Below are 19,666 nucleotides of genomic sequence, written 5' to 3' on the forward strand. Positions count from 1 at the left end.
GCTGAGGATGTGATAATTCCCATTTACCCATTTTTTGAAATTCTGTTGTACTCAAGCAGGCATGACCTTTTGTTATTTCACCATGTCTATTGACTTTCTTTCATGCAGTGGATACCATTACTGCTCAGAAATTAATTATCATAAATCCGTGGAAGTTCATAACATTAGGATTAAGACAGCTGTAATCAAGAGAAGTTCCTGAAAGCCATAAGTTGATATACTTTGAAGAAATATCAACAAAGGGCTATTAACTGATTTTAAATATTATTTCCTATTCCAAAAATTAACTGGAATAATTTGCCCACCAAAATAAAGATACAGTAGATTTTTCCAAACCAAAATTATTTATGGAGAACAATGAAATGTGAAATAAAAAAATCATCTATTTGCTGAAACCAGAGAGAATTTCCCAAATGAGATATAGACATCAGGTTTGTGTTTAGATCTTTATTTTTTATCTCAGAAAGAAATGTGCCAGAATGATAAAACAGTTTCAGTTCAATCTGGAACTCAATTGTATATGATAAACCAAGGCTCACATGACTCCGGGGGGGTAGGGGGAGGGGGTGGTTAAGCTTAAAGCTACAAAGTTCCATTGAAGTCTGACTTGGAGTAAAGATATTTTCTTTTACTAGCCCCAAATTAGAGGATTGTTTTCATGCTGAATGTATTTCTAAAGAACCAGAGTACAGAAAAATTGCCATCGGATTAACTACAGTGAACACAACTGGAACACTTGCAGAAACTTTTTGTATGCCAGACAACTCTTGTGACTATAAATGCTTAAATTTTAAAAATATATATATATGTTTAAAAATTTATAAGGAAAATCAAAGGTTGCAGGAGAAATTTTAGATGTGTTTTCCAATGGCCCAACAAGGCAAAAATAGTTCAGCTATTTAGACTAACCATAATTATTTGTATTATGAGAATTATTTGTCTGAATACACTGAATACACTGAAAACACTGGGAATGAACAGAGTTCCAGCAGAAGGACAGAACCTGACTCAGGAACAGTTTGAGATTCACAACAAAGCTGCAATTATGATGAGTGGTGAGCATCAGAGCATAATTTCAATACAAAAAGTTTTCCCTTTTAGTCTTACAAGAAGACTGTAAAGACTTCACTGCTCTGATAACCAAAAATCTTCCAAATGCCATCTAAAACTGTTAATTTCTAATGTGCTGTATGTCATGGTGGTATTCAGTCATGGAGTCTTTTCTCTCCTGATTTGCTAAGGAAGATGAGTCAAACTCATTGTATCTTGTTTCATAAGATGACATCTTTATTGCCCATATCCTTTTGGCTTTTTCCTCCATCCATTCCAGCTTGTTCTTTCTGAACAAGCCTGAGCACAGGTACAGATAGTATTTTGGATGGAATTTCTGGAGTGGCTTGAACAATGGCACTGAATTGACAATTTCCTCTGGAAAATGTTTTGCTATGTGTATTCTAGTAGTCTTGCTATACCAAAGACAGTTCTCTTTTCATCAGCTTTTCGAGTATTTCCTCCTAATGAGTTCCTAGTTTACAGAAGGATTTATTAAACACCGCATAAATGGCTTTGCATCTCAAATTGTGAACTTTCTCGATTCCTATTAATCCTCAATGTCATCCAGACTCAATTTGTTACATTACTAAGAGTACTTCTTAATATTTTCTTATTAGCAGGTGTCTAGATTGGGTAGAACAGCAATTTAGGGAAGTCCTTAATATTATAAAAAAAATTAACCTTTGATCTCTATGCAAATCATTCTGTTGATCACCTTGTTATACTCCACCCCTCATACACTCTTTCATTAGCCTACATTTTATAATTCTACCTGTAATTTTCTTAACATAAATAAGCAGCACACATTTTACTTAAGTTATATGATAAAAAAGCCAAAGACAAACAGTAGAGACAAACATAACAAGGCACGCTGAGAATCACTTCAGGAAACATAACGTTTCATATGGTTCAAGAATACCTAGAATATTTTCCTGTTATATATACAAATTTAGTTTTTTTCATTCTTTCTTAAAGAATAGTTTATCTAATTTTTGACAGTAATTCAAGTCCTTAAAATTATTGAAAACATTTGATCTGTGAATATTTCTAGAGCTTCTAATCAGATTTAATGCTCAAGCCTCACAGGCTTACCTTTGCTTTGGAGAATTGTACCCTCTCTAAATGAAAACTTCATCAGACATATGAACAGTTGTTACATGGCTTTGTGCAACTTTTTTCAAAACCAGCTATTAATAGTGAAGGACATTAGTTTGTTTTTCCAGTGAAATGTCAGAATTTTGTGCAGAACGTATATAGGTTTTCTTAGAAAAACCTACTTGAAAAGAAAAAGAGGCTTCTGTCGGGAAAAAATTGCTAGAATTAATAGAAAATGTTCAACTTCTGTTGCCTGAGTCCTTTTGAATGCCCCAATCTCAGCTGGTCAAGACGTGAATACCATAAAAGCTTTTTCAGCTATGTTAACAGCAGCCTGGCATCAAATTGCCTTTCTCTAAATCCACACAACTTTCCTGGCAGTATGTGTTACTACTTCTGCAGAGGGCTCCCATGTAATTACACAAAAAGTGCATAAAATGAAGATGCCTCTCCTTTGGTTAAGCACTAGTTCAGCTCTCTTTGGAGCAGTGTACCTGGTGTGGGGTCTGCAAATCAAGGAATATGCTGAAAATTTGAGAGAATTCAGAGAAAAACCGTGAGACTGACTAGAGTTGAAAAACAAATATAGAACTGACTTGCAAGAGAATGTGTTTATTTTGTTGAAGAGAAGGTTAAAGGGCTGCCCAGCTGCAACCTGAAAGTGGATCCCACACAGCAGGAAAAATATCATAGAGGTAATTTTGAAACAGCAAATAAAACTATTGGAAGACCCAATGATGGGAAGCTGACATCATGCAAAAGCTACACTACAAGCAAGATTCCAGTCTTGATTATGAACATGTGAGGAAGACATGCAGTAGTTTCTTTATGATTTCAAAACAAGATTTGATCTTTAAAAAAAAAAAATGGTCTATTTAAATATAACTATTGTATTTGAAATAGAAGATAATTCCAGAATACACTGGTTTATGCAGTGGAACTGAGGAGATGGCTACATTAGTTCCATCTGTCCTCAAAATACCTGATTTACTGAATGCATTTTCTCTGACATTACACTGTACAGTCATAATGCAGTTATTTCAGTCTGATTTTTTTTTTTCTTCTGTCTTCTGTTATGTCTTGTTTGCCCTGCTGGCTTTGCATTTTTTTTATTTCTTTTTTGTTGCATTTATTTACTTATTTGTTTTGCATGTGTTTGTGGTTTTTTTATTGGTTGGTTGTCTGTTTTGTGTTGTTTTCGTTTGGTTTGGTTTGTTTCTTTCTTTCTTTTGCTCCAGGAATTGGCCAAGGGGTTCCAGTGGTGGCCCTTATTGTGGAAGGAGGTCCCAATGTCATCTCCATTGTTCTGGAGTACCTGCGAGACACTCCCCCTGTTCCCGTTGTGATATGTGATGGCAGTGGCCGAGCATCTGACATCCTTGCCTTTGGCCACAAATATTCTGAAGAAGGAGGGTAAGTAATTTCATGACATATGTTCTTTCTCTATCCATAGGTTCAATTCTGTGGTAAAGCGGAGCACAGGAAATTATTAACAATATTGCACAGAAGCAACACCTCCCTCACATGGCCATTTCCATCTTTGATATGGGTGAAATGCTGAAGGTATTCAGAACATAACAAAATGAGCCTTAAAACAAGCCTCTTCTCTGAGTCTGCTCTGCTTCAGGCTGGAGAGTCCCAACTCCCTCAACCTTTGCTCATGTATGAGGTGTTCCAGTCCCTTCATCATCTTAGTGGCCCTGCTCAGACAGGAATAGCTACTCCAGCCCTGGAGAAAGCTACTCTGCAGTGTGTCACCACCATACAGGAGATTGTTTATGAAGGAAAAAATTAATCTGAGGACCCCTTCTTTGCACCCTCTTGCAGAAGTTTGGCTGTGCTCTTGGTCTGTTTCTTGGATAGGTCTTTCCCAGGCACCAGTTAATAAGGACTTGGCCCTGCCTCATAAGGGATCAGTTTCAAATACAGGCATCCTAGATCAGCAGAGTAGCAGCATTTCCATTAGAAAATGCTGAAACTTTCTTGGTCCACAGCCTCATGGCTGCTCTAACCTGTTCCTTACCTGACAGCCACAAGCACCCTCAAAGGCTTTCCAGGTGTTCAGCAATGATCATGGACCTTTCCTCTCAGAAGTTCCCAAATCATAATTCAGTCTGATGCCCAGACTAGAAAATAACAAATAAAGAGAAGATTTAACAATTTAAAAATTTAAATCTGTAAACATTGAGCTCTAGACCAAGCAGTATTATGTCTTTTAGAACTGAATGTGATCATGAACTCACTCAACCTGAAACTCCTACTGGAAACAGATCGTTTTCCACAAATGCTTAAATCCATTTTATATTCAGGTTCATGCTTAGTACAGCATTGCATCTGTGATACATAAGAATGTGGCAGGTTTCACTGAATCTTTGAGAAGTTGTTTCACTGTTTTCAGTGACCTCACTGATAACACTTCACATAACCTTATTCAAATATGCTTTATCCTTGTATTTGTTATGTACATCTACCTTGTCTGTGTTCTGATCTCACCATAAAAAAATACAGGAGGAGACTTAATTAATGTATTTGAATATATAAATGTGGTTTGTATGAAAGGCCTTTTACAAGGACCTGTAGTGACAGGACAAGGGGCAATGATTTTAAACTGAAAGAGGGTAGCTTTAGACTGGATATAAGTAAGATATTCTTCACTGTGAGTGTGTTGAGGGAATGGCATAGACTGCCGAGAGAATTCCATCCCTGGAATTGCTCCTGGCCATGTTGGATGGAGGTCTGAGGAACTTGGTTCAGTGAAATGTGCCCCTGCCCATGGCAGGGACATTGAAATTGGATGATCCTTAAAGATCCCCTCCAACCCAGACCATTCTATGATTCCGTGAATTTATGATGCTGTGGTTCTATTTCATCATCACAAACTCCTGCCTGTAGAAAAGGCAAGTTATAGTATCAATAGAGGCAGAACATGCAATTTCTTACCTGAAAATCTCATATCTGGCTTTGTGAAAGGTATTATTCTATCTTACTATGGGTCTTGTAATGTGGGGGATGTGGGGGTCCCATTCCAGATTGTTTCCTGCAACATTATCGACCAACAAAATTACTCATTTTTTTCTGTTCACTTTGCACTAAATGGAATGCACAAACTATGAAATTTGCCAGACTAGCTAGTGGAAATTTCTGTGTGTTCATCCTGGTTCAGAAAACATCAGTCTGGCATGCAGTGATATTTTTAATAATATAAGAAGTAAAACACCAATACTATTATATTCATTAAAATATTTTATCCAAATGCATTAGACTTCAGCTATAAATTGGATCCATTTTCCCCATCTCTAGCCTATGTTTGAGTAGTGCTTAGCACTATGAGGAGAATACCAAAAAATTGCCATGTTAACTGAATTCAGCTAACTTTTTCTTTTGGATATAATCTAAGCAGTTTATACAAAACTGTGTTTATTAGACTCTAAATCAAGGTAGTACATCTAAGCTGCATGCAAAATTTAATTCTGCAGTCACTGTGTAATCAGACTATTAAATCAAAAGCCTATTTTAATTCTGGCCACCTGTCAGACGCAAGGTGTTCTCTGAGACACAGCATATCTTCCAGCTGCTATGGACTGGGTATCTAATCTAAATAATTCAAAACTTAGATCAGTAATGGCAGAAACAAACTCACTTGCATGTTTATATTATTATGCTTATTTTTCACAATCTTAAATTCTGACTCACAGCGGCCCAACAAAGATTAATTTTCTACACATAAAAATGTGTGTGTGTGTCTACTAAGCACTGCTGTGAGTTCTGTGAGCTTTTAAGTTAATTTGAAAGTTTGTTTCCATGGGGAAAATAACTATGTCTGGAAATAACAGAGAAAAAATACATCTCTCTGCTTGAGTTTTGATCAGTGCCAATCCATCCATTTAAAGAAATCCTTTAGTGCATTGAGCGGTTGCCTATCTGCCCAACAGGTCCTTTTGTACTGGGTTTCAAAGAATGGTGTTGTGCCAGCCCTTCCTCCTTGTTAATTATTCTTCCTAGAACATTCCACATAGCAGGAAAATTAATGATTTCTTATATTAATGGAGGTGTGGTACAATGCCAATGCCTGTGCATCTTTGAAAGGACAGGAGACAAGCTTCAATCTGTCTTTTTAAGGCCTAATTGCAGGCTTTTCTCATGACAAGGCAGACATTTCACTCTCATAGGACAGTCCTTGGGTAGGAGTTTTCACTGTGAGAGCAGCCTCAGTGGAGGAGGCTGCCAGCAGGGCCCAGAGCGGTGCCCGCGCTGCCTGGCGGGAGGAGCCGCCTGCCGCTCTGCGAGGCACCACGAGCGGGTGAAGCATGCTCAGAAGGAAAGGTGTCTTTGAGGCAAAATCAGTTTGGGGGTCTCATTGTCTCATCTCTCTCACTGAAGTTTCAGGAGAAGGTAAGGCACATGTGCAGTTGTCCACATGTGCAGCTGAATTTTTAGTATTACAAGTGTCAGATGCACAGAGCTAACACAGGGGGAGGGTTTAAGTTTATTGGGACTTTAATATCAGAAACTAAATTTTGGTTCCTTGGTCTGGAAAAGTCTGTAACAGAGTTTTAAGAATTCAATAGGTGGCTATATTTCAGTACAAGTAAATAAAATACTCAGAAGTCATTTAGTAGAGTTGAGTAAATTCCTGGTACCTTTTACATTTTAATGACAAACAAGCTATGTCCACAGTATAACTTAAATAATGAAGGCATCTGAAATGCAACATTCCCCATGTGGTAAATTGGTAGAATTATTTGGCCGCTTTTCACTATTGGCCTTGATTTAAAGGCTCTGAAGCACTTATTTTTTCTTTTACTTGAAAATATGATGAACAGCATTGAGGGGTGAGAACATAAGATCAATCATAAAATTGTAAATTTAGTCTCTACTAAGCCCTAAGTGAATATCTTCATTGGTAGTAAATCTCCTTCATGTACAGCTGGAGTATTTTAGATTGTATAATCAAGGATGGATGCCTTTTCATTTCATTTACCTGCATAAAAGCAGAAGCTGAAAGTAAAACAAATGCAAACTGCAACTTTATAGGAATGTTTTGAAACTTCTAAATCTCAGAGATTTTTTTTTCTTTATTAAATACTGAATTTAAAATCAGAGAAATGAAACACTAGGTTAGAATTTATGTCACTTCTTAGAAAAATATTTCTTTACTGAATGAGAAATTACTTGCAGTATTGGAATGCAGTCTCCAAGTTGAAATTATAGCTCATTAACTAATCTATCAGTTCTACTCCTGCAAGCAAGAGTTCAATTTAATGCCATAAAAATTTACTTCTTGCCTAATGTTTGCAAGGAAATATCAAACATTCTCTGTGCTTTAAATGAGCATCCTCATATGAGTATCATTAAAGTTTGCCTTTGGACTGATCTTCCTCTGGATCCACGGTGGCATAGTTTTAGGGTTCAAATCTGAAGAAGATTATTTAAATCCCTTTTTGCTTATAGGCAAAATACAGGAATTTTTCACTTTGAGCAAAAGGGATCATAATGTATGATATGGTTCTTCAGTATCCCCCATGGTCTGTACCACATCACCGGGAATCATTGACCCAAATCATGTCTGAATTAATTTGTAAAATTATTTTCACATTGCATATTTTTATAACATTACTTTTCTCTTGTAAAAAAGTACTTTGCTAATCAAAACCAGGACACAAGAAAGTCAATTTGTTGACCTTGGGAGGGTCAATATATTCATCTCTCTTTTGGTGAAGAAACAGCCATTCAATAAACTGTGGTCAGGGAAAAATGATGTAGAACAACTACCAGTGAAGGTCTGCAGTGAAAAGTTGATTCCTCGTAAAAGCACACAGAAATCATCCATGTTTGAATACAGTGAAGGAATAATTACATAAAATTTATTTTATTACAAATAATAATATACAAATAATTTATTTTCTCTTTTCACAAACAATGATATGCAAAATGTTTGAATTTGAAAATGTGTAAGCCAGCCCCGCAAAGTTGCACACTTATTTGTAATCCAGTGGAAAAAAATATGAGTAGAGCACCCTTCTTACGTAAGGTGTGATTGTCTAGAGTGCAAATTATAATTAAAACAGAAAATCCCCTAGGGTTCCTAAAAGGAGGGGCAGGGAATACTTTTCATATCCCACTGATATTTTATGGATATATTTACGTTATCTTGGGAAAAAAATACTTCAAAAATTAAGAGTAAGAAACCGATTATGCGCAATTCATTAAGTAAAGTGCATTATTTAAAGACATTTCAAAGCATTTTGAGAACAATACATTTTTTAAAATCTATGATGGAGTTGCATTTTGAAAGTGGGCTAGTGCATAATCTTTTTAACTCTCTAGTACATTGTACAATTCCAGTACTAAAAATCTTTGAGGAAAAAGAAAGTTAAACAAGTTAGTTGGTGGGCTACATACCAGATCTTTCTCCAATGATCACTACAAAATCATATGCCAGGAGTTTGAAAGATTAAGTGAAATGTCTCTTATCTCCTCATCAGTCTTCTGCATCAACCAAAGCAATGAAGAAGGTTTTGCTTTACTGTTTAATCATCCAGTATGTCTTGGACAGAAACAGAGTATAGCCTTTTTTACTTTGTCAGTTCAGGTTTTTGAAGTGGCCTCTCCTGATTGATCCTAAACAATAAATCATAGTAACATAGAAAAGTTTCGATTGGAAGGCTTCTTTAGAGGTCATCAAATCTGACTCCCCTGCCCTGGGCAAGCTCATTTTCAGGTAGATCAGGTTGTTCAGAGTCCTCTCTGACCTGACCCCGAACGTTGCCAGGGATGGGGCACCTACCAGCTCTCTGGGACACCTCTTTGACTGTTCTATCATTGTTGTGAACAATCTTGTTGTAAGCGTCTTTTTATTTATACCTAATCTAAATCAACACTCTTTTAGTTTTAAAAACATTGTTCTTGTTCTATTACAACAGGCTCTGCTCCTATGTCTGTCCCCATCTTCCTTACAGGCACCCTACAAGTACTCAAAGGCTTTAATAATGTTTCCTCAGAGCCTTCATTTCTCCAGGCTGAACTTCCTCAACTCTTTCAGCCTTTCCTTACAGGAGAGGTGCTCCAGTCATTTGATCAACAGCAAAGCCTCCTCTGGACCTGCTCAAGCAGGTCCATGTCCTTCCTGTGCTGGGGACCCCAGAGCTGGATGCAGCCCTGCACTGGATTCTCATCAGAGCAGAGCAGGGGGACAGAATCCTCTTCCTTGCCCTGCTTCCCCGCAGGGCTTTGGATGCAGCTCAGGACATTATTGTTTTACTGGGCTGTGAGTGCACACTGTGGGCTCTTGTCCAGCCCTTCACACAGCAGGGCCCCAAGTCCTTCTCCAGAGGGCTGTTTGTGATCTGTTCATCCCTCAGCCTGTGCTGCTCTTGGGTGCTGCCCCAACACAGGTGCAGGCCTTTGCACTTGGCCTTGGGGAGTTGTCAGATACCTCAGCCTTTTCTTTGTACATCACTGTCAGTTTGTAAGCCTTGCTTACCAGATGGGGTAAATGCTTTCTTCAGCCTTCCTTTTCTCACTGACATACCTGTAGAAACCCATCCTGTTATTCTTATTCCTTGCCAAGTTCAGCTTCCTCTTTGTCTTGGCTTTCCTCGCCCCATCCTGCATAATTGGCCTGTGTCCCTAAACTCTGCCCAGGTTACCTATACCTTTTTCACTGATGGTGCATTTACTAGTTTTCTTTTTAGTTTAACCAGCAGGTCTCCACTCCTCTGTGGTGATCTCTTGCCTTCCTTTCACGTGGGGATGGTTCATTCTTGTGCTGTATAGAAAGTGTCCTTAGAAATATGCCAGCTCTGTTCTGGTCCTTGAGGGCAATTTCCCAGGGCAGCTCTGCTGCCCAGAGAGCCACTTCCCAGCGGGTCCTATTGAATAACTCCTTGAACCCCTTCAAGGGTTTTTTCTTAAAATTCAAGATCCTGACTTTTCTGAAAAGCCATACAGTTCAGTTCTGATAATCTGATGTGTCAAAACTATGGTTGGCATCTTCTGAAAACAAACAAATAAGCAAATAAAACATACCCACACACTCTTAGATGAGAATTATGAGTAAATTTTGGTTCTGAAAATACATGTAAATGTATATCGCTTTACTTTAGATGACAGATTTTTGACATTAGCTACCTAAATTCCATCAGCAACCTAGAATCTCTGGGAAAGAAGAAAAAGCTGAATAGATCTGGACTGGTAGGATAATGGGCGTGTCTTATACATTTATGGAATGAAAGAATAGTTTCAAACTACATGAGGAAGAAAAAGAACAGGTTATACATTTTTTTTGTAGTACATTTTGTTTAGGCAGGAGCAGGACTCTTTCCATGTCAAGTAAGTGGAATTCAGAGAATCATGCCATCAAAATTCCCCAGAAAGGATTTTACTGGCATGTTGCAAAATATTTTTAGAACTGAAGCCTACTAGAAAGTTGATAAAAACTGACACTACTCAGTCTATGCTGACTTTGATGGAAGTCATAAGTATAGTGTTTCAGTCTGGTAAGGTAGGCCCATCTCTTTTTCTGAATCTAAAACTAGGAATCCTTGCTTTTAAAAAGCATGGATTTAAGGTGTGTGTGTAAGAAATGGAGTGGTGTTTGCAAAGGAGATAAGTCATCCCCCCACCTGCAAGTCACAGTTGTTTTGCTCACAGTACTCTGTGAAATTACTTGTTTAACACAAATTGGATTTCGTGTCTGCCTCATAGATTTAGTCTTTAATAGCATGGAACAGTTTGTGTTTGTCCCGGCTGGACTACACAATTGGGAACTTTGATTTCTTCTAACATAATTTGATATCTTCTAACATTTATAGACTCCCAAGGAATAAAAGTGATACATTCTTGATATAACTGATTTCAGTGCAAACAAAGCTATGATTACTTTCCTGGAAAGATTGCTGTTTTGTTTATGTTTCTGATTATAATCACTTCAAGTTTTTGACCTCACAAAGACATTGAATAGGCTTGATGTAGATTTGCAGACCAAGAAGATGTTAAAGAAAAACATTTAGTGAGGGTAGAAAACTGCATAAATCAAATTATGACTACAGGAAGTTTTTTAGCAGCAGTACTTCAACAGATGTTTTACCCTGTAGTTAAGGAAACACTTATTGATTTTTTTGGTTTTTTAAATGCTGCATCTTTCACATGAAGTTTGCTTTTCATGTTGCTTAAACTGATGCTATTATAGAGTTTCTGAGAGCTTTAATTCAAGAAAGAAAAGTGATTGTTGCTGAGGACACAATTCTGCTTTCACTTTCTTTTGCTTTCTGTGTGAGTTGGCCTGAAAGAGAGACAATTTCTGAAATGAAATTTCAGATTTGGATTCTACACATTTTTTATTGAAAACTAGATTATTATAAGAAAGTGGGATGGTTTACATTCCAGAAACTTTGGAAATGTTTTCTGAAATTTTTAATTTGAGATTCTTCCAAATGTGTGTATTTTTTCATATAATTTTCCTGCTCTTTCCTACATTTTACTTTCATATGTCGTTTCCAAGGAAATAAATTATTTATATGAAAATATAAATAACTCTTTAGGTTCTCCAGGTGATGTTTTTAGGAAACTTGTTCATTGTGAATAACGTCTTTTTTCTTTCTTCATTTGAAGTGTGGAAAATTGTATAGTTCTGGTCTACTTATAAATACAGTGATAGCACCATTTTGTTTAAATTTGATTAAAGCAAATTTCCAACACCTTCTTTTCAAGAGCCTAAAATCAAAATTTATATATATATATTTATATCATTTATGACCTACTAGCCTGCAACTCGGAGTATATTAGCGCTTGTCCAGATATCAATCTTTCCAAGCTGATTCTCTTTGGCACAGAATCCTACATTTCTTCTTGTGTTCTTGACATCGTGTTTCATGTCCCCATGTGCTTGCAACATCCTTGCTCCAGTACAGGAGGTCAGGTTATCTCTCTTACAATTCCCTCACAGCAAATCCTCTGCTGCCACCTCCAGTGTTGTCCACCAAGAGGGCTGGAAGTTGTAACTCATCACGTGTGGCCTTTTTGTGAGGGAGGCAGGTCGTGCTCCAGGGAAGGAGTGTGCTTACATGCTGCCTAGTGCATGAGCAGTAGATGCAGGGGTGCTACCTCTCCAGCATCCCAGGAAATAGGACATCCAGGGGCCAGACTGCTCCCAGATGAAAACAGGAAGTGCAGAGGAAGACTTACTTCTCAGAGGGAGTCTGTGATAAAGTAGAAGACAACAGAAGAAGCCAGGCATGGAAAGAACAGTGATCTGTCCACACAGCATGGTCTAAAATCCCATGTAAACTCATTTTAATCCAAACACATTGACATATGCCTTCCAGGCTTCTTTTTGAAGCCAAAGTTCAATTCAACAGGAATATTTACTGCCAAAATCAAATTAATGTGGTAGAGAACATATGCATTCCATATGTCAGATCTTCTGTATACTTCCATGCACTTCTTTCCAATTCCCATTTGTTGTCTTTTCTAATAACATGTCTGCTGCAGGTATAAAGACTAGATAATGAAATCAGATTTGAAAATCAGTGGTGTAATGAATATCCTGCAGTCTCTATTTGTGCCTCTTCACTGCAGTAGTACAGGCACCTTTAGCCAACAGTATGCAAAATGAAGGATTTGGTGATTGTTCTCCCAAAGCAGCTGCCCAAAGCTAACAATGGCTTTTAGCTACCTGATATTTCTCTGCAGTTGCTGCAGGACTAAATATGTTTTTATCTTCTGGCTTAAAGTATGAGACATGAAGATTCTCTGATTTTCACTCCACTGGATGACTTATCCCATAAAATATTTCAATATAGCTAATTTAAAACACTGAGATATCATTTTTAACTGAGAAAACTGCTGTAGTATAGAAGTATCAAAGGATACATGTTCTAAATTAAATCCCACTATTTTGTAATTTTGACATTGAGAACTGAAATGTTTCACCCAGAAAAGTCCTGAGAAATAGGCTTTTTTTAATGAAGAGGTAGGCAGTACTTACATTTCATATACTATTACTATTTATTTCTGCTGTTAGGCCACTTTTTGCAAGTACTGGCCTTAGCATTGAGGAGGAGTATAAAATGGGTTCTCTTGAGCTTCAGAAAGATCTACATGGCCAAAAAAAAGGTTTTCTTTGAGTGGAGTGAGAAACAGAGAAATTTGTTTGTTTGCTTATGAGGTCTTGTGTAGCATCTGTAGTGAGTGAGTTGACGTTCAAACTAAAATCAAAACCACTGACAACAAAATGTTTCCAGTTTCATAAAATTAACTACAAGTTGAATTTTTTCTAACTCACTGATAGAAAGGAGTCTTCAGTTCACTTAAAAGTGTTGGTCTCCCTCAAATTCAGACTGTCAGTGTGGTTCTTGTTTTTGTTAGGAAATCCCACTGAGCTGATAGTTTGAATGACCTTCTGTCATGCAATATGTGGGAACTGGTATGAAAACTTTGTAGATGAGGGACCTCAGCACAATCAACATTTTCTCTTAGAACAGTGTTTTCCAATTTATCTCTTATGGTTTCAGCAATTCCTGATCTTGAAACCTGCCCAAAACAACCTCCAGTGATCTGTTGACTCTTTTTTTTTGACCTTTGTCTCTGAAAACAGTTGAAATTAAGTTATAGTGTTCACTCATGTCTGTTTTTTTACTTAATCTTTTCTTTTTAAATTTCAGACTGATCAACGAGTCTTTGAGGGACCAGTTGCTAGTTACCATCCAGAAGACTTTCACATACACCCGAACCCAGGCACAGCACCTCTTCATTATCCTCATGGAGTGCATGAAGAAGAAGGAGCTGGTATGTTGAGTTCAATGCATTGTTTTGATCAAGTCTTTTATGTGCCTGTTGGAAGGTATGATAAATCTGATCTCTGTTTTCCAGACTCTAAAGTGATATCATGCTGACGTTTGTTTACTCAGTATTTTTTGCATTTAAAGTGACTAATGCAACAGATCTGTTCCCTTTTGTAAATTCCTCTATGTTTCATCTGACAACATAGAATGTAGCTAGTAGGATATGGATATTACTATTTTTCAGTCATCCTCAGGCACATCATGACTACAGTTCTACTTCATGTGACTACAGAAAGCAGAAAAGGCATAATTATGCATCTGTCCCTGGGATTGTATTTTAAAGACGCTGTAGAGTGGCAGAGGTATCAGGAGGGCTCTTACCTCACTGTGGAGATACATGACATGAAAGGAAAGCAGCTTCTCTCTGAGGCTCATGTACTGCAGTGGCAAGGCTATCCTTGTATTCTCTTGAAGAGTACAAGATCTTTCAACAGTTTCTTGGAGATCAACAAGGCTGCTTTTTCAGAAATATTTTTGAAGAAAAAGCACACTGAAAAAATTTGCGATTCAAATTTTTATCTGTCACAAACTGACTGGAGATTTCATCTGTTACAAACTGACTGGACAGACATGCTTAAATTTTATAACTTAATCTGTCCAGACACCTAAGTCCAGAAAAGGTTGTCAAGCTTTGAACAAACCCAGCTACTGAAAAATAACTGAAGATTCTGTTCACTATATTCACATTAAGATTTTTAGTCCAAGCAAGGCTGTGCATTTGTTACAGGTTTTTTTGCAGATATGCAACATCTGTATTCTCACTGACATTCTGTCATGCAACATCTGTATATGCAACACTGACATTCTCCACCTACTAATCTTGTGAAGAGCTATCAGTCAGGAGATGGTGTGCCCAAAATTAAGTATTCTGAACTTGAATTTGTAACACTAGCCTAACTATATGTAAATATAATACATTAGAACAGTTGTTTCTGTCTAGTACCTAAGTTTGTACTCAGGTAATTCTAACATCGGTATGCTAGGAAGATTTTATGTCTCAGGTGTGGTTGCTAGGCTAGTGGTGTCCTGTAAGACTCACAGCCTCCTGTATGTGTGTAAAAGAAAGGTGGTGCTCATGGTGCTGAAGGCAGCTTAACCAGAGGAAATGGATGACCTTGGGGTTGTGAAGTACTTCCAGGGGTGAGTGGTGACTTCAAAGATGTCCTTTGTTCCTGCAAAGCTAGATGCTTCACATTGCCACATCTGTCCCAGCTTTTGTCCTTCCTCAAGCTTGACCCTCTGATTTGGTTGTTGACTTAAGGAAAAACACTGCTTGATGAGCTGACGTTCATTAGTCTGATCAACTCCTCAAAAAATAGAAGATACAACATATTGTCTCAGAGAGCTCAGCAGCAGATAGATTGATTTAGCTATTTTCTCTATGTTAGTGGTCAGTGTGCCTGCCTATCTGATTCTGTAGCTGCTGGACTGATAGAGAACAAAGTAGATAGTGCAGGAGAGGCTTGTCCTATTTCTGTGTGCCACTAAATAATTGAGTGCAAACAGGGTGCAGCCAGGAAGATGCTCATGAAGTACATCAATACAGATGAATCACAGATGAGAAAAACGAACATAAAATGCAAGTAACAAAAAGCTTTCTTGGAAATAATTGTTCCTTCTCTACCTGCTTAAAATGTGTGAAAAGTCTGGCATCAGTTACATAAATCTGGTGCAAGTGTTGTAGCCAGGGAAAAAACATAATCATAGCAAAAATTACCTCTTTTCTCAGATCATGAGATTTTTCAAGCTCTGACATATTGGATTTCACTCTTAAATAATGATCTCTGAATTGTACACCCAGAAAGCATTAATATTATTATTATTATTATTGATAATAATTATAATTATAATAAGTCTATGTTCCATTTACTTGATTAAGTTTAAATTTTTTGTTGAATTAAAGCTGAAGTACGCACAATGAATGATAAAGTGAGGCCCTAGAAGGGGAGTGATCTAGGTGTGTTAGATTTGCAAGACAGAAGAATTTTAACTTCTCAATTCAATGAACAATTTTTATGAAATTACGTACTTATCTGAGTTGACATTACAAGCATCACAGAAATGGATTTGGACCAAGGTGCTTAATGTGGGCTAAGGTATAAAAATCTATTTAAAATGAAGTAGACTACCCATGGCTGTGTACATATAGCTGTAGATTACAAGGGTAGGATACTATTTTATAGCTTATTTATGGAGATTCTCTACTGTCATATTTACATGTAATTCTTTTAAAAAGATTCTGCCAAGACCTATTTTATGCTAAAATAAGAGCATGAGGGGTCACCAAAGCTAAGTAGTCAGAAAGCAGGTTAGGAGACTGCACTTCAAGCCATCCCTGAAAAACACATTGTGTTGGGTAACAGCTCAGAAGTCTGTTTTCAGCTTTCAAAGGAGTATTTACTTCTGTCTCAATAAAAAAAAAATTAGTCTTAGTATTTTCCCTTAAAGATAGTAAATCTGGTGTCTGAGTTTTCTGGCAAATACAGGCTGCTCTACTCTTTTGGGAGCACTTCATTTTGCAGCTAGGACTGGCATGTTGCTGGAGTGCTTTTTTCACAAATCATTATGTGAATTTCTCAGAAGCCAGAATGTGTTTTCCAGCGACCTGCATGGGTCTGTCTGTGGAGCTTCATTGGGCAGCCACTGGGAAAGGCCACTTTGTCAAGCCTGAAAGGTCTGTGTCCTTGAAAACAACCAGACCTGTGGCAGTGAGAGATGTTTGTCATAAAACTAATTATTCCAAAATAGTGTTTTGAGAGTAAATACACCTAATCTTTTATTCATTTAATAGAAAATGGAAATTGTTGTGAATTAGGACAGGTCCAATCTAAACACCTTAATAATAAAAAATGGCACATTAACTCCAGCAGTAATGTGCCACCTGCTGGTTAAATTTGTTTTCTTATTACTACCATGGCCATTTTCGACTTAATTTGTTTCCTTGAATAGTTGAAGTTTCAGTGACTACATTAAGCAAACTGATAGCATCATTGCCTGCTACTGCATTACAAGAAGGAATTGCAGAATAAGGAGAGTGTGGTCGGTGGGCATAGGTTTGTGGGCATGCATTCATTCATGGAACACATTTCCACCAAGAGGCAAGAGATACAATTTGATTAATTTCCCACTAAAAGAAAAAAAAATCCCATCTCTAGCTCACAGCAGCAAGTAATAGATATTTTCCTCTTGCCTCTAGTGTTCCCTGTTGTTCCTGTACCACAGTGTATGGTTGCTGTGGCAATCATGATGGCTGCTCAGGGACAGTGCAAACCTCACTTCAGCTTTGTGCTGTTGATGGGTATGGCAGTAGGTAGTTCAAGATGACTTAATCTGCAACTTGCAGTTCTGTTGCTGTCAGATTGAAACAGAGGAGGTCTCATGCTACAGTAACTGAGCACATTGCGCTGAGATCAAGACTACCTGCATCATGAAGGTGCTTGCTATTTATTGTGCTTTTATGTCAAACAGAGGTGGATCCCCATTTTCCCAAAGTACACAGTGCATGAGAAAGCTGCCTTGCATGGCCAGTATTCAAATGCCAATATTGCCACACTTTTGTAGGGCTTTGACTCTTCTTAATTACTTACACAAAGTACTGGGAAGCTGTTGAGTCATTGTAATGTCCTGGTCCACTTGAAAAAAGTTGTTTGATTTACTCTGAGCAGTGCATGGGGAAAAAAACCCAAGATTCTTGGGAAGTTCAATATCAAACTTTTACTTGCAAACTCTAGAACTTTTGAGGTAGAATAAGATACTTGGCTAATTTTAAAATGTAGCAGTTTTGGTTAGAAATTCAACAGTATAAAAACATAAAAATTAACACTTAAGAAAATGTACAAAGGAAAAGAAAGAAAAAGAGAGGATAAGATTAGAAAGGTGTTTACTCACCGCCTGTGGGTCCAAAGATGAGATCTGACTGTTGCAATTTCTGTACCTGTTGGTTGAAGTGATGTTGGCAGTCTTGATCCACTGGAGCTGGGGGAAGCCCATGCAGCACAAAGTCCAGTGGGTTGATACTACACTCAGGCTCAGTGGGAATGCCCTACTCCTCTGCTGGAGTAGGGAGTTTTACACAGATAATGTAATACTGTGGATCATGGGACACAACAACATTACAGCTGCCTCTTAATTCAGTGTAGTTGAGTCAATTATCAGAAAGGATGAGTACCTTCAGGCTACATGGGAAGCTGAGCCACCTGTGTAAGGACATTGGCATGATAAAAAGCACTATCCCACCTCAAAGGATTTGCCTCCTTTCAGCCTCTTCCCTTAGCTTGTTCACCACACAGCTGTAGTGTCCAGAGATGGGTGTGCACCCCCTTTGCAGTTACTTGGAGCATCAGCAGCAAAGCATCCTCAGCTTTTCCAAATGGTTGTTTGAGTCATCAACATTCCAGCGTCTCACAGTGATTTAGCAGTTTCTTTTCTGTATGGACTACCAATAAGGCTTTACTGATCCTTGATGGCTTCAGATCTGCATGACTGAAAAGGCTACTGTAGCAAACCTGTCTGTGTTTCTGGAAGAGTTTATACAGGGAAGAGTTTGACTTGATCATATACTAGCTGCTAAGAGCGTTGTGCTTTTCAGTGAGATGTGCAAGCTCAGCGAATTCACATGCTAATTAAATGCTGGCTGCAACTGTTTATTAGCATACACTTTGATCTGAATTAAATATTAGCTAAATCAGATGGACTTTTAAGAATTTACTGGCATATTGTCACTTGGTTTCTTTGGCCCTTCCCAGAGGTTAGAAGTTCATTTAGGTCTGTTTTTTTCAAGAAATTTTTCTTCAGAAAAAATAAAATCATTTCAGCTAGTTTTTTTTTATTACTGATGTCATTCTTTTCTCTTAGAGAGGAACCTGAAGAGGGTTTGGTGTCTTCTCAAACAGTAAAAGTCAACTGTAGCTCTTGCAGCATAGCTGCCGTGAACAGCAAATCATTTGGCAACAGGCATTTGGAGCCGGAAAGCATCATGTAACTGCTGGCCTGCTGGTTGCTAAAAATGCTCTCATTTCTCCCATGGAAACACTCTGTGAGATTTACAGCATAAAGTGGAATGCAGTTTGTCCTCTGTGTCCAAACTGATGTGCCAATCTACTTCAGGAATGACTGTGACACTCTAGTAATTCTGGAGAAGGTTAAACCTCCCTATCCAGCCCATACAAATCAATAGGATTAATCTAGTACTTAGGTTCTACCTCTGTAAGTGTTAAGATAATGAGTAGTGGTTTTTAATTCTGCAAACCCCACCTGACTTCTTTTTTGGTAAAGAACCAAGACCATATTTTTTGCTTTCAGCTGCCAAAAAGCCAGATGAAGTTAGCTGAAGCCAGTCATTGACTCTACAGAGAGCAAAAATTTAATGCCAGGAGTAGGGTTTTTTTTTTCATTTCAGTAATTCAGAGAACAACTTTCACAAGAAAAAGAGCTATATTTAAAAGAAAAAAAAACACAAAAAAAAAACACAAAAAAAAAAAAAAAAACACAAAAAAAAACCAAAACAAAAAACACCAAAGGCAGCTGTTGTACTACACTGAACCCTGGAAAAGCGTTTGATCATACCATCTGCTTCCCAGCTACTGTCAGATGAGGCAGGGCATCTGCTAATAGAAACTACAAAAATGTCAGACCTACCACAGAAGCAGAAGTGTACAATTTATTGGGTCCATCCT

General features: G+C 37.7%; 1 protein-coding gene across 9 annotated transcripts in view; it reads left to right on the top strand.

Annotated features, from left to right (window-relative positions):
- TRPM3 (transient receptor potential cation channel subfamily M member 3) overlaps window positions 1-19,666 on the top strand; it is a 413,447-nt gene that overhangs the window by 311,073 nt on the left and 82,708 nt on the right. For all 9 annotated transcript variants that reach the window (XM_071448697.1, XM_071448692.1, XM_071448696.1 and 6 more), the window contains exons 7-8: window positions 3,387-3,561; window positions 13,812-13,935. In XM_071448697.1, coding sequence (XP_071304798.1) covers window positions 3,387-3,561; window positions 13,812-13,935 — 299 coding nt within the window. The remainder of the gene's footprint in view (window positions 1-3,386; window positions 3,562-13,811; window positions 13,936-19,666) is intronic.

The sequence above is a fragment of the Agelaius tricolor genome, unplaced genomic scaffold (genome assembly GCF_023055355.1).
Source record: "Agelaius tricolor isolate 1412-34295 unplaced genomic scaffold, bAgeTri1.0.p SCAF_27, whole genome shotgun sequence".
NCBI classification, from domain to species: Eukaryota; Metazoa; Chordata; class Aves; order Passeriformes; family Icteridae; genus Agelaius; species Agelaius tricolor.